This window comes from Columba livia, chromosome 5, assembly GCF_036013475.1.
Source record: "Columba livia isolate bColLiv1 breed racing homer chromosome 5, bColLiv1.pat.W.v2, whole genome shotgun sequence".
NCBI lineage: Eukaryota > Metazoa > Chordata > Aves > Columbiformes > Columbidae > Columba > Columba livia.
This window is the reverse complement of record NC_088606.1, coordinates 65,019,468-65,033,689: the sequence shown is the minus strand read 5'-3', so window position 1 is coordinate 65,033,689 and position 14,222 is coordinate 65,019,468. Positions and strand designations below refer to the sequence as shown.

Here is a 14,222-nt window from a genome sequence, read left to right as displayed (position 1 = left end):
GATCTAAAATGTGTTTCTGGAGCCACAGTGAAGTTTACTCCTATTCCAATTTCAGCAATTTCTGTGACTTTGTGTATTGCATACTGTTGCAGCATATCTCATCAGCAGAATATCTCAGGGCTTTTATCTACTTAATCTTGATGTCCTCCACTTTAATATGAGTTATGAAATGGATTGTCTTGCTTGGGAAAATCCTGTGGCTAAAAGTTTCACAATTGGATTAATTTCATACCGCATCACATATTCTGTCAATGCTGCATTTACACCTGTGTGCACATACGCTGATGGCAAAGTTATTGGTGAGGAGAAGGGCTGCAGAAATGCATAAATGAGCATATCTGTGTGTATGATTTATATATGGAGATATATATTTGGATTAAATATTTAAAAGGCAAATAATGGCACGAGGGATAAAATTCTTCAGAACATTTTTGGGGCAATATTTAAATATAGAAGCCAGTTTACAGTAAGAAACACAGAGTGTCCAGCTGCTTTACGCTTTTTCAGTATTAACCATCATATTGCCTAGATGTATTTCAGCCTGTAAACTGAGAAGTGTTTGTAGGTCACAGAAGGTCTTTAGTCTTTAATGGCAGATGTTATATAAATACAAACTTATTGTTCAAGTAGAATATGTAAGTTTTGGGATCCAGAAATGGAAGACAGCGACAGCCTCAAACAATGGAGATGCCAAACGCAGCTGTGTGCGGGTGAACCCCCAGCGAGCAGCACTCCATAAAGGGGTCTCGGGGGAAAAGGAGCACACAAAACAAAATGGTCCCTCAAGCCAAACAAATTAGAAGAAATAAGAGACAGATTTCTGCTCTCCCTACCTAGCAGCTACTGATGCTTTTAATTTAGAAGCACATATAAACCAAAAGAGAGTATAGGTGGGGAAAACTGCAAGCTAAATAGTTTAATGCTACTGCCTATTCATTAAGAGCTAAGGGATTTAATAATGAAGTTCTAGTGGCACTATACAATGTCTTTCTTTTAAGTGTACTTATAATTTAAGCAATTGGATGTCATTTAAGTAAAAATTTTGTATCAACTTAGGCATAAGAATGATTGCAATATGAATTGGTTTATCTAGTCTTATCTGTGTTCTCTTAAGAAGTTATCTACTGTTTGCCTTCATATCTATGAGAGAAATTATCCGTAAAAGAGCACTGTGACCTTTGCTAGGCTAAAGGCCTGTAAATATTTTATGTTCTTTACTGCAAAAATTTGTAGATCCATCAATGTAGAAAATATTTTCTGTCCCAGAGACCCGTTGGCTCAAGGAATCTGTCTTGTTAAGTGGCTGTTTCCAGTCCAACAAGATCCTAATTGTTTGACCATTTGGCCCAAGTGAATTGTGTCTCAGGGAGTAGAGACCTATTAAAAAAAAATAGCTAATGTGGGCACTACCTGAGCCAATGTTGTTCATCTGAGAAAGGCTAATGAGCGTATAAACATTAAAGTCTATCTTCCCCTCCCTAGATAGTTCACTGCAGTCAGGGCTCCAGCACTTTGGTGAGTAGTAGCAACATGAAGTTTAAAGCGAAAATGCGGAAAGTTCCAACAACAGCCTGTTTATCTGATCCTTAACGCTTCTGATTTGTGTAATATATAGATAATCATGTAAACTAGCATGGGTGACCAGTGTCCTGGCAGCCTAAGAGCACATCGCTTGTGAACTTCAAAAAGTTTTGAATACGCTGTGGTATTTTCTTTAGTCATGAGTTGTTCACCCTCTAGAATGAAATAATTTCCTTCTCAGTTAGCAACCAAAGCGTTTCTTAATTGACAGCTGAGAGCAAGTAAATAAATTATGCTGAGGCACTAATTAAATTATTAATTTTATAAAAATAAATTATTCTGAGGCACTGCAAGGAATTTTTTAATGTATGTAAACTCTGCTTTTATAGTTAAAGAACAGAACATAAACATGTTTTGGAACAGAGTATATAAAGAATAGGATTTCTAAGTGCTAAGGAAAGTAAAAGTCACCCCCCAACTTCATGTCATTTAGCACATTGAAGCCACGATAGATGTTGTGCTGTGAACAAGCAACAACTTTTTCTATTTTATCTAAAACATCACTCAGCATGGAGCACCCAGCCAACACAATTTTACTAGAAAGCTGCTGTTGGCGAATGAGATCTGTTTAAAATGGGAAGAAAAAAGGCCTGGTGAAAATCTAGCATTGGAGAAATTGGCTGTGTCGGGTTGATTGAAATTGTGTCAATATATGAGATGGAAAGGGTGGTATTGATAGAGTATATCTTGTAATGAGGTTGAAAGTTAACCAGGATTTAAATTGGGTCATGTGGGGAAACGACAATACAGAAACATCTGGTGCAAAGGCAGCCTGTGAAATAAAGTGAACAGCACAGAGCTCATTCCCGGTCCGGCTGTGGCCACGGCAGGTGCCTGCCCTAGGGACATGGAATCTGCATCGTGATCACTTTAGGGTGTTAAAGAACAGAAAGTCAGAAAAAAATGCATTTGAGGCAGATTGAGGCAGAGGTAGCAGCTCAGCGAGGCGGTGTTTCATGCCTTGTCCTTTCTAATGGTTTATTTTCCACGTAGGAGAGGATCCAGAAACTCGGCGGTTACGAACTGTGAAAAACATCGCTGATCTTCGGCAGAACTTAGAGGAAACCATGTCCAGTTTACGGGGAACCCAGGTCACTCACAGGTAACGTCGTGATTTTGTTTATAAGAAACTGGAAATCATGGTGCTCTTACTTTACATCTCGTAATCTGGCTGCTTTGCATCCTTGAAAAACAGCTGACACTGACACTGGAAGATACTGATATGGTACTTTTTGTCTGTAAAGCACAGATTCTGAACTATGTTCAGTGTTTATTGAGACTTACGATGCGTAATTGGTGGTGGCGGGTTGTATATAGAATCAAAGGTGGAGAATAATCAGTGCTTGTTAAATGTGTTAGGTGGTGTTTGAGTGTAGGTTAAGGTTTAAAATGTTTCTTCATCTTACCCTTGAACAATTTCAGTGCATTGCACCCATCTCCACCTATGTGTAATATTTTGTTTAAATAAGCAGGTGAACTGTGCTTGACCCACTTTATCAAGTGCATGACTTGAATTCCTGACCAATCTTTGGGCAAACAGATTTTTCCAATATTATTAGTCATCCATGTATGTAACTGCTTTTTCTTTGTAAAGCAGCATTTGGAAATCTTCGTCAATACTTAAAATATGCTCTAAATAAACAAAGACTGCTATTACATTTAAACACTCTGTGACCCAGATCTTCTCAGTGGAGGTTTGGGAGAATAAGCTGTTCGGCCCCTGATGTGGTTGGGGTCCTACTTAGTGCTTGGTGCCTTATGGGCCTCAGCCCTGAATGAGTTCATTGGGCGAACACTTTGTGTTTTGGCTTTGTGTCTAAAACCGAGGCAGTGCTTGCAAACATGAACTCCCAATGCTGTTTTTATTTTAACAAATATCCACAATTTAAAAAAAAAAAGAAATAACACTGTGTTAGCTGAGCAGGAAAGCAAAAGGGGAGTTAATGTGAGTAAAAGACGTTGCAGCTATGGATCAGCTGCAACTAAATTAGCTGCAACTAAGCTGCGAGTGTTAAGATTGTAGGGTCTTGGAATCTCTACACATCCCCTGAAATCTCATGGTGTCGCCGTCCCATTTTTAAGGTTCCAGTTAGCAGTCTACATTTAATCTAATGCATTTATTTTTTTAAGCATGTTGGAAAATACTTTTGACACCAATATCACTACTGAGATAAGCGGTCACAGCGTTCCCAGACCGTACTGGCATTGCTGTGGGAAGGATGCAACATATTCACTGTCTCAGATGTGGAGAGTGGAAGATTTCTTATAGCTGATGCTAGTCAAAAACTGTATTTACAAGCTGTGACCTAGAACACTTTTGTAACCAGAGCTCTCTATAAACATTATCAATATTTTGAAAATATATTCCGTTCATTAATGTATAAAATATATATTGAAAAAGAAATTTGTTTTGCTTTTCCTCTTATTTTTTTCATTTAATCCTTTCCCCACTGTAGATAAAACTGCCATCTTGGTGCTGGACACATCTCCAGAGTATTAAGGCTTTCATGAATACAGCCAAAAAAATAAAATGTATCAGAGAAATAGTAATGCAGTTGGTTTTCCTTTAGTCAGTTTAATATCCTACTCCCTTGCCTAGAGTAGCAATGGTGTAACGGAGTTATATACGCTTGAAGATGAAAAAGTTATGCTTTGATACTGTGGATAATCCATTAAAAAGTTCCTGCTTAAGTCTTCTCATATATATGTTGAACACTTGCTGGCCAGGGTGCAAGAGAAACGTTATTTCAGAACAGTGTTGGAGGAATGGACCCAATTTCAAGGTGCTGTAGCAGGTAAATTCTGTTAATCACAGAATCCCAGAATGTCAGGGGTTGGAAGGGACCTGGAAAGCTCATGCAGTGCAATCCCCCCATGGAGCAGGAACACTCAGATGAGGTTACACAGGAAGGTGTCCAGGCGGGTTGGAATGTCTGCACAGAAGGAGACTCCACAACCCCCCTGGGCAGCCTGGGCCAGGATCTGCCACCCTCACCATGAAGAAGTTTCTTCTCAAATTTAAGTGGAACCTCCTGTGTTCCAGTTTGCACCCATTACCCCTTGTCCTACCATTGGTTGTCACCGAGAAGAGCCTGGCTCCATCCTCCTGACACTCACCCTTTATATATTCATAAATATTAATGAGGTCATTAATGCTTTTACTTACGATATGTAACTTGGTGAGCATAGCGTCATATATATATATATATATATATATATATATATATATATGGCATAGCGTCACCTGAAATAGCTCCGTATAGCAAGCCACACTTAATAAAATGCATTTCTTTTTTTCTACAGCACATTGGAAACTACCTTCGACACCAACGTCACTACCGAGATCAGCGGCCGCAGCATCCTCAGCCTGACGGGACGACCCACCCCCTTGTCGTGGAGACTGGGGCAGTCCAGCCCCCGCCTGCAGGCAGGCGACGCTCCATCCATGGGCAACGGGTACCCGCCGCGTGGGAACGCCAGCCGCTTCATCAACACCGAGGCGGGACGCTACGTGTACTCGGCGCCTCTGCGGAGGCAGCTGGCGACCCGCGGCAGCAGCGTCTGCCACGTGGACATCTCGGACAAGGGGAGCGATGAGATGGAGCTGGAAGGCATCGCCATGGATGCCACCGGCTATATGAGCGACGGGGATGTGTTGGGCAAGAATATCAGAGCTGATGACATCACGAGCGGGTAAGCGCCTTTATTTTTCTTCTTAAGTACTACATGTGATCCTTGCTTTGTGTTTAAATGGAGCTCTGTTCCCATAATTACTTACAGAAAGGTTAAAAAAAAAACCCACCACAAATATATTCTACTGGTTTCTACTGGTTTTAACGAGCTCATTATCACAGTTAATTTAGTCAGTGGGATTTAAGCACATGATTTAAGTGCTTGTTAAGACCTTATCACACTCTAGGACTACCTGAAAGGAGGTTGGAGTATGGAGGGTGTTGATCTCTTCTCCCAAGTAGAAAGCAACAAGACAAGAGGAAATGGCCTCAAGTTGTGCCAGGGGAGGTTTAGATTGGATATTAGGAAAAAATTATTCATGAAAAGGGTTGTCAGGCATTGGAACAGGCTGCCCAGGGCAGTGGTGGAGTCACCATCCCTGGAAGGGTTTAAAAGATGTGTAGATGAGGTTCTTAGGAACATGGTTTAGAGGTGGACTTGGCAGTGCTAGATTAATGTTTGGACTCAATGATCGTAAAGATCTTTTTCAAACCAAAATGATTGTATAAGAAGATTTTCCTATATATGAACATACTCGTGCACATGATTAAATGTTTTCCTGAGTCAGGGTTTATTGTGGTCGAAACACGCGCTGCAACATTCATTTATGCCCACAAGATGGAGACAGTGAGGCGTTTTCTCTGCTTTACTGAACCCTTTTGCTGTCAGAACATTCAGGGCACAGTTCACTGGGAGCAAATGAGTTTGCACCTCTGTGTAGGGTAAAACAGTTGTACATGCAAAATAAAATCTAAATAACAAGTTAGTGTGCAGAAACATGGACTGGTAGACAATCATTAGCAAGGTTTTACATCAGTGTTTTACCTCTGTCTTGACTGGAAAAAGCATTTGTTCTTTGCTCCAAAGCCAGTATTTAATTCAATATTTTCAGTTCCTTCCAGAAGGTACAGTCGTGTTTCTTTAGCTCAAGTACATCAGCATTATATTGATGTTAAAACTGATCTTTGATATGCATGTGGCATATTTGTTTTTGTGGCAGCCTTTTCCCCATCTTGCCATCTTAAAACCTTTGCTTTTCTGTAATTTTTTTTATCAGTGGTATTTCTTATAGCATTGGCTTATTTGCAAGATGTAATGTCTCTTACTGAAATAGAAAGCTGGAATCCAGCTGCTGCTTTGTCACTAACTTAGCTGGTTGAGTTACACAATCTGGAAATATTTGGATGTTTTCACACTGTCTTTTTTGAAAAGTCAGACACTTTGTTTTTAATTATTAATTAGGAAGAATATAGTAAAGAAGCTGATGCAAAACCCAGTATAAAGTTATATTTCAGATAAAGCACCAGTAGTTGTTGCTGTATTAATAACATATCACATCACTAAAGCATCTTGTGTTTTCCTCAAATGAATCAGCGTATACCTGAGTTTTGCAATGTTTATTGTAGTAGAAGTTATTGCTTTTCCTTTGGACTATGACTTTCATTCAAACTCGTGGCTGTAATTTTGGTCTAGAGGTATGGAAAATAAATCCTGACCAGCACCATGATTTGTATAAAAGACCAAGAATATGGGCTGAGAAGTGTCTCTGGCAGAATATTCTCAGTTCAGGCTTCCAAAAGGGGCTCCAGTCTTTGCAGATCTTAGTGTATGAAGTTCAGAGCCCATGTTGAGGAAAAGAAAAGAATTAAGAAAGCTCTTGAGTTTATGAATGAGAAGTTTGTGGCTTCACTCATATCTGCGTATGATTTAGTTTTCTGTCCTATCTGGTCATCCTGTAAGATTAACAAAATAGAAGTCTCCGTAGTCTGAAAATACAGCAGTGATCTTTAGATTCTGGGTCTAAAAGACTAATAATGTCACCAAGGCAGTGAGTTATACACCAAGAATAATATCAAAATGGTGAATGTATCACTTAGCAGAAGGGTCATATGCACCACAACAGCTCACTCCTAGGCCTGAGCATCTTTAGCCACATACCTGACTTATTTCCCACTCATTTTTAAAGGAGGAAGGTAACTTCTAATTTCACAGAATCACACAATTTTTACTCATATAAGTAGTCACAGATTGATAAATGACATCTCAATTTAAATTTCTTAGGACAAGTTATGTGTACGAATATCTTTTTCTTTTGCACATCTTTTGCCTTCAGCTACACAAGCCTATTCCACTAAATAATGTGAGTTGGCTTATTGATTTATACAGTACTGTTGCAGTCATTGACCAAGTTCCAAGGGCAGAATCTGTATTGTGGGTCAGTCCATTGTCAGAAAAGATCCAGCTCCATTTCCAGGTTGTGGGCAGGGTTTGGACGTTGGGTGGTTTGGAGGTCCTCTTGTTGCTGAACTGATGGGTGTCTGAAAGGAACATTCCCAAAAGCAGCCCCAAAATGTTGGGGTTACATAGTCTGTGGAGTGTAATCGTGTGTGCGGACTCCCTGAGAAGGAAGCATTGCAGTATTGAATTGCAATGACAGCATCAGATGTAATCCCAATATCATTTGAGAGACAAAAAAAATGAGGATATTGCCTTTGATGAATCTCACTGACACCTAATAATGCTGGATTACCATCTTCAGTATGACCAGATGTTTTTGTAGCCTGTTTCATGAGTTATCTCCCCAATGTCAGTTTATTCTCAATAATAATAAAAAAGAAGATAGCCTTGTATCTTCTTGGGGGGGAATAACATACCACTTAGAAATCGGAGAGGTTGCTTGTAAAGAAAGCATCCGTGTAACTCGCCGCAGAACAAATCTCTGAGATCAGTGTCAGGGCAAACAGGCCCAATATTTCCAGAAGCTGAGTTACAGTTAGCACAAGAGGGCATTGATAGCATGAATAGCTCTTTATTAGCTGGTATGTGTTTCACTTTGTCATTTTTCAGAATTGCTGCAATCCTGCAGTCTGAAAACCTTGAATCTGTGTTTTCATTGGCAAACTGATAGGGAAGGAAGCCAAAATATTTGTTACAGCCAAAATAAATCCAATAGCCAAGAAAAACTATTTTATCCCTGTGATCCTGATGCTTTCTCTGAAATGTCCCGGGTCATGGGAAGTTTCGTTTGGCCTCCTTCAATAAGTCAGCTCAAGCAGAGCTCTGGCAGACACCAAGATTGCTTTCATAGGGTTAGAAATTCTGAGTATCTTTTCCAAACGGGCAGAAAATATCACTTAAATGAAGAAAGTCTCCAGGGGAAGAATCCAAGGTAAGAAGTGGTCTCATTGCGGGAACTGAAACATCAACCAAATGGCAAAGGAGCTTCGGTGGGAAGGTGGGTGAGCTCAGGGCTCCAGAGCCTCATCAGAAAGTGGCACCTCAAAGCCCAGAACTGTCTCCCAAAGATTGTTCCAGGTGGGGACATTAACTCTCATGGCTTTTTGGGGGTTGTTCAGAAGGTTTTGGTCATTTCAATCTCCCTCTGGCTACTAACATACACATTCCTACCTCATTTTGTCCTTTTTTCCCCAGTTCTCTCTAATGAGTCGTCCAGTTAAATTACTTTTCATCTGTCCTTGGAAGGGAGCAACAGAGCTGTTGGTCAGAAAGGCCTTTTAAAATTATTTTCTTTTAGCGTAATTAATCCTCTGCCCCTGTTTTCATTAACCTAGTGTGCAGCTTTCTATGCGGAATTAACAGTGTGCATATATCGATTAGTGCTGGTCACAAATATTCTCAGGAAATGGCTTTGGATCTGCAAATGCAACTTGTCAAAACAATTTTCTGCAGAAGCGTGGCTGTTCCAGCTGTGTGCTGGCAAAATGTACATCTGATGGTTTGACAGCTCGGCCGCCCTAGAGTCTGGATTTTGAGACAGGGCAGATGTGAGCAGCCCTGTGTGTGATTATGGGGCTGAGCCCAGCTCCCTCTTTGGAGTGTTTCACCTCCATGCGATGTTCAGGAGCCTTATGCACAAATTCTCCCTGCAGTGGCTACTTTGGGGGGCAGATTCTTTACCATTCTATTAACCTCCCCCTTTGTTTGATGCTTTGGGGCTGATAAATTCCCATTCTAGATCTGTTTTCACAGCCTTTAATGTGTTTGTGTGTGCAATGCTCGTGGGATTATGATTCTTTCTTGTTTACTGAAGCCTTTATACTCCCTGAGGATCTTTCTACAAGCAGGTGAATTGGGAACACAGATGAAGGGATGCTCAAAAAGGATGCTCAAAGGGGGAGCAGGCCACTTGGAGCTGGGGAGTCAGGCTTTACCTGCTGCTTCTGCTCAAGTCAATCAAACCCACCCAAAAGCATCGTGCCCTAGGTACAAATCACATTTGTTGTGCAGAGGGCTTAAGTAACATGAACCAAAATGATAGTTGGAATAAGGTTCTGTTGCAGGCTGAAATTTAGTAGTTGTATCTATTAGGAGGCAAAGAAGCTATGCTTTTGCTATGAAGAGCTGAAATTGAGGACTGATTTGTTGCATGTTGAATATTGTGATTGATACTTGTAGGATTCTTGTGGCTCAGTTGCTTGATTCTCTACTATTTATCAGAGATGCGTCTTTTTCAGGTGTCAGGCTCGTACGTGGTGTAACAGCCCTTCACTTGGGCGAAGGTTTTAGAGGAAGAAAAGGAGGACTATGCAGTTTGCTGCTAATGAGAATTTGTAGTAAAGAGAAGTAATTTCCTTCTAAGCTGTTTGCAACAGGAATGGTTGCAGGTGAAGGTAACTCATGGATAGATAGAAGTCGTGAGGGGCCAAGATAATCATGGTCTGAATGAGAACCTGTTCACCCTGTACATTAATTCAATATAGCTGTAGTCTTTTCCGACCTATTTTTTCTTCTGTACTCTTTGAGTTACAGTGGGTTAGTCATTTTACTGGACGTTGCACTTTAAACCAATATGATTTTAGCAATAACCTTTCATCTAAACACAGGGCATGGGTAAAACTGTGTTCCTTATATGGCTATAACACTTCAACATGACTAAGAATCAATAGGAGGTTTATTTCATTTTTCTCTTCTGAGCAGAGTGTTTATTTGAACTCTCTTCTGTCTTGCTAGGACTGGCTTCTTATATCTTGATCTTTTCAACATTGCACAATAGTAGCTATATATGGTAAAGAGATAATTAAATAATGAAGGGGTCAGGCAAGCAATCTCAAAATTTTGACTTTTATGAAATGGTAATAGGAAGCTTTGATTTTTGATTTCTTAGTAAACTATGTTGAAATGGGTTCAGAGTAGCTTTTGAATTTAGTCACAGATGCCCTGATGCTGTGAGAAGCAAAAGAAAAAAATATGGCAGCGTTTAAATCAAAATAATATTCTTATTCTAATAACTCTATGTAAAGATCTTTATAGGAGACATGACTATTACATAAGCATTTTCAGTATTATTAATGTTGTATATTATTTTAAATATTCTTAAATATTGCACTCGGTTCAGAAATAGTTCTGTTGGCAGATTCATCAATAAGATGGTGTTTGATTTATCACAAATGCAATCTTGGATAATGTGCCTTCATATAAATTTGCTTACAATGTAGAATTCAGTGCAGGAAGATATTGTAGGTCTATAAGCCATAACCTTATAGATCAGCTGCAATCAAGCATTTTATATATTATACTGCTAAAAAGGGCCACGTTAGGTTGTATGTAGTGTTTGTTAGTAAAATGAACTCCCAAGTTGTGTTGTATTTTTTGCTTACTTGTACATACTGTCCTATTGTCAATGACTACCAAAATACCATTTAATAGGCATTAACCCACTCTGGGCTTGTTTCTGTAATAAACACCTCGGCAGTGTTTGAACTGCTGCTTCCGTGCCAACAGGTTTTTGTAATTTGAGCAAAAAGATGGCTTTGAAAGGACAAAATGCAGTCCCACTCTGGGACTCGCCAGCAGAGGGAGATGCAATCATACACAGCTTGTCTATGGAAATCATCTGCAGGGAAGGATTAGGTAAAAAAGGAGTAGTGACCAAAAATTGTTATCTGACGGCTGCTGAAAGACTCATGTGCCAGGCAGTCTTAAAACATCTCCGAATTGATTTCACAGAAGCCACTTTCTCTCTGTAGATTTCTTCTATTTTCTTTTTTTCCCTAGAAAAAGGTCTGAGAATTAAGTAGTTTACAGGACTGAACTTTTGCTTCTGGGCTGGTTTGGACAGTACGAGCTACTGTTCCATGTTGTTAGTGCTTTACAGGTGAGAGGTTTCCTGAGTAAACTATAAAACCTAAATATACTTACTAAGTTTTGCATGATCTCATTTTTCTCTTTTACCTGTTAGTAGAACAAGTATCTCTTTCTTCCCATCTGTGATAATGATTTTTCAGACTGCAAGTCATTTATTGTTTTTTCTGGGTTTACTCCATGTTTGTCTTTGAGCATCTTCAAACAATTAGTAGTTCAGTCATAAGTTTCTTAATTGCAAGTAGCTACTGATTATTAGTAAAAGTCTGTTAATTTATAAATTATAGACTGCCTTAAATATAAAGTGAAATAAATTTTAAATGAAATGAGCAATAGGTTTGTGCTTCTATGAACCTGAAAGGTAATATTTTGTCTAATGTTAGGGATTTGGGCATTGTATTAGCAGTCCTGGCCTGAAAGCTCAGGAGCTAATTGTGTTCGTGAATGAGTTTGTTGAAGTTTACATGGATCAAAGATGGAATTTAAACCAGCGGCAGGTTTGTGGACTTTGTAAATGTTCAACCCTTTGGTTAGAGAGATGAACAACTGTGCTGAAGTGGTGGGCATTGCAACAGAGAGTGGTCAGGCAGGAATAATGAATGGAAACACTTGACGGGGGGGAACACAAGAAAAGATCTTATGATCTAATTCCAATGTCGTGATGGAAAATGCAGACCAACTTCATACTGACCTGAGAAGTTTGGGGTTGTCATCATCCTGCTGCTAAGTTTTCTTTTTAAGTCAGATTTAGAACAAATTCCTGGTTGCAGTCACAGGATTGTTTTGATCCCGTCTATCATATCTTAGAAACAACACTGGAGAATTTTCTGCTGTTGGTGTTTTTTAGCAACTGGCAAAGTTATACTGCTTTGATACTTAAAGCTTGTTAAGCTGCTTGATCTTGTTTAACTGACTGTAATGACAAGGCAGGTGAAGCCTAGTGAAAATAAACATTTAAAGGAAAACATTAAGGATAACAGTGTTATTGCAGCAGCTAAAAGAGAACACTTTTGAATGTCAAAGCAGATGATGATACATGGAATAATCCAAAACCTGTAATTCCTACAAGCTTTTTCTTTCAAGTTCCAAGCGCTTGGGTTGACGGGCAAGTCTTCTGCCAAGTGGCACCTCAGCAGGCATTTCCAAACTAACCTTGAATCAAAAGCACCAAGAAGAAGACAGGAGCACCTGGGGTGAGTCAGCTCCAGTTTTGGGACACGATGCTGCTCTCCTGCTCCTGGGCTTGGGATTACGGAGCCACGTGATGCTGAGCAGATCGGGGCAGGCTTGGCTGCTCTGTTGTGTGCTGCTGATTTACCCGCTGCTCCTTTTCCTAACACTTAAGTAAAGAATGCCTGTCCCTTGGCTATCTGTTTTCAAAACTGGAAAATCCGTATTCATACATTAAGGAGCGAAATGGATATATATGAAGTGGTGGAGTTGTCAGACCATAAAAGCAGGAGCCTGTTGGCTGCATACATGGGTCAGCGGGGAGTGCGGACAGAACTCAAGTGACTCGTACCACTGGATTTTTACTGATCACTGTTTCCATAATTCCTGTTTCCTCAGTGTGCCTTTCAGGAAAGGGAAATAAATCACTTCAGCATCAGAAATACCCTAAAAATATTGCACTTGGAAGAACTTATTACAGCATTCAAAATTTCAGAGGCACAGAAAGGGTGTGTTTGGCTAAAGAAAAGAGAAGTTCAAAGGTCCATGTTGTCCAGGGAATTCCAAAGCAAATTACTTTATGCCTGTAATACAGGGCAGGGAGCCACTTTCTTATAGAGAAAAAGTGTCGCCTAGAAAGTGGGCTGGAAGTTCCAGTTGTGTGTTAGAAGTGCATAATGCTGCTCTTGTTTAACTTGAGTATTTTCTTAATCAAATAAGTTTGGTTCATTTTGTTTCCTTGCTGATGAAGAGTGAAACTGTGGAGATGAGGATTGAACATTAATTCCTGAAAAGATTAGAAGCTTCTTTTAAGCAACATCATCACTATCTCACTGTCGATTCATTAAGTATTATTATATTCGACTTCATTAAAGACAGTCATTCCTCATTGGCTCTTAGTACCATCACTAAAGCATCTGAGCTATTAAATTCTTTGAACATGTAGAATTTACCCATCTGTACAGAAGTCAGGGAGTATGGATACTATGCTTTTTCCCAGATCATATATTTAAACTATTTCTTATTTGGGGGCAGGTATAAAAATACTTCAAAGTGCTTCTTTTTGCACTGAATGTGCTTGCAGAGTTCATAGATTTGTGAATCTGGCAAGTCAGCTAGTGAAAATTTGTCATGTTTCTTAATAAGAAAAGTCAAAGAAATAACACCTAATCAATAATTTCCCTAATACAATTGCTTGGATTGCAGTGGGTGGTTGTAAAGGTGAGGCTGGTACACTGGAATTCCATATTGTGTACATGTAGAATAAGGCAATAAATTCAGATAGCATTGAGTACTGTTACAATTATATGCATGCAGGATAATATTTCCTGTTTTTATTTTTACTCCCTGAGTAAAGCCTCATAGGATTGTCTTTAGAAAAATATACCTTCATTATATTCTCCTTCCTCATAAACCAAAACCCTGTTGTATTCATAAAGGCAAGATGGCTTCTGAGAGCAAAGACAGTTTTAGGTTTGAAGTGATAGAAAGGAAGGAAAATAAATTGATGGCTGGAGGTTTATGGCACCAGTAACTGAATAATCAAGAATGTATTGATTTATTTCCTTTAAAAATGTATTTACTGTGTCTTTTTCTCCATAGAATGTAGAATATGGTATCTCCCCTTGTTCTTGCAC

At 39.4% G+C, this 14,222-nt stretch overlaps 1 protein-coding gene across 9 annotated transcripts in view; it reads left to right on the top strand.

The window, feature by feature from the left end:
* The window catches only part of NAV2 (neuron navigator 2), a 372,685-nt gene that overhangs the window by 268,321 nt on the left and 90,142 nt on the right, over window positions 1-14,222 (top strand). For all 9 annotated transcript variants that reach the window (XM_065065515.1, XM_065065517.1, XM_065065511.1 and 6 more), the window contains 2 exons: window positions 2,575-2,683; window positions 4,885-5,274. In XM_065065515.1, the coding sequence (XP_064921587.1) occupies window positions 2,575-2,683; window positions 4,885-5,274 (499 nt within the window). The remainder of the gene's footprint in view (window positions 1-2,574; window positions 2,684-4,884; window positions 5,275-14,222) is intronic.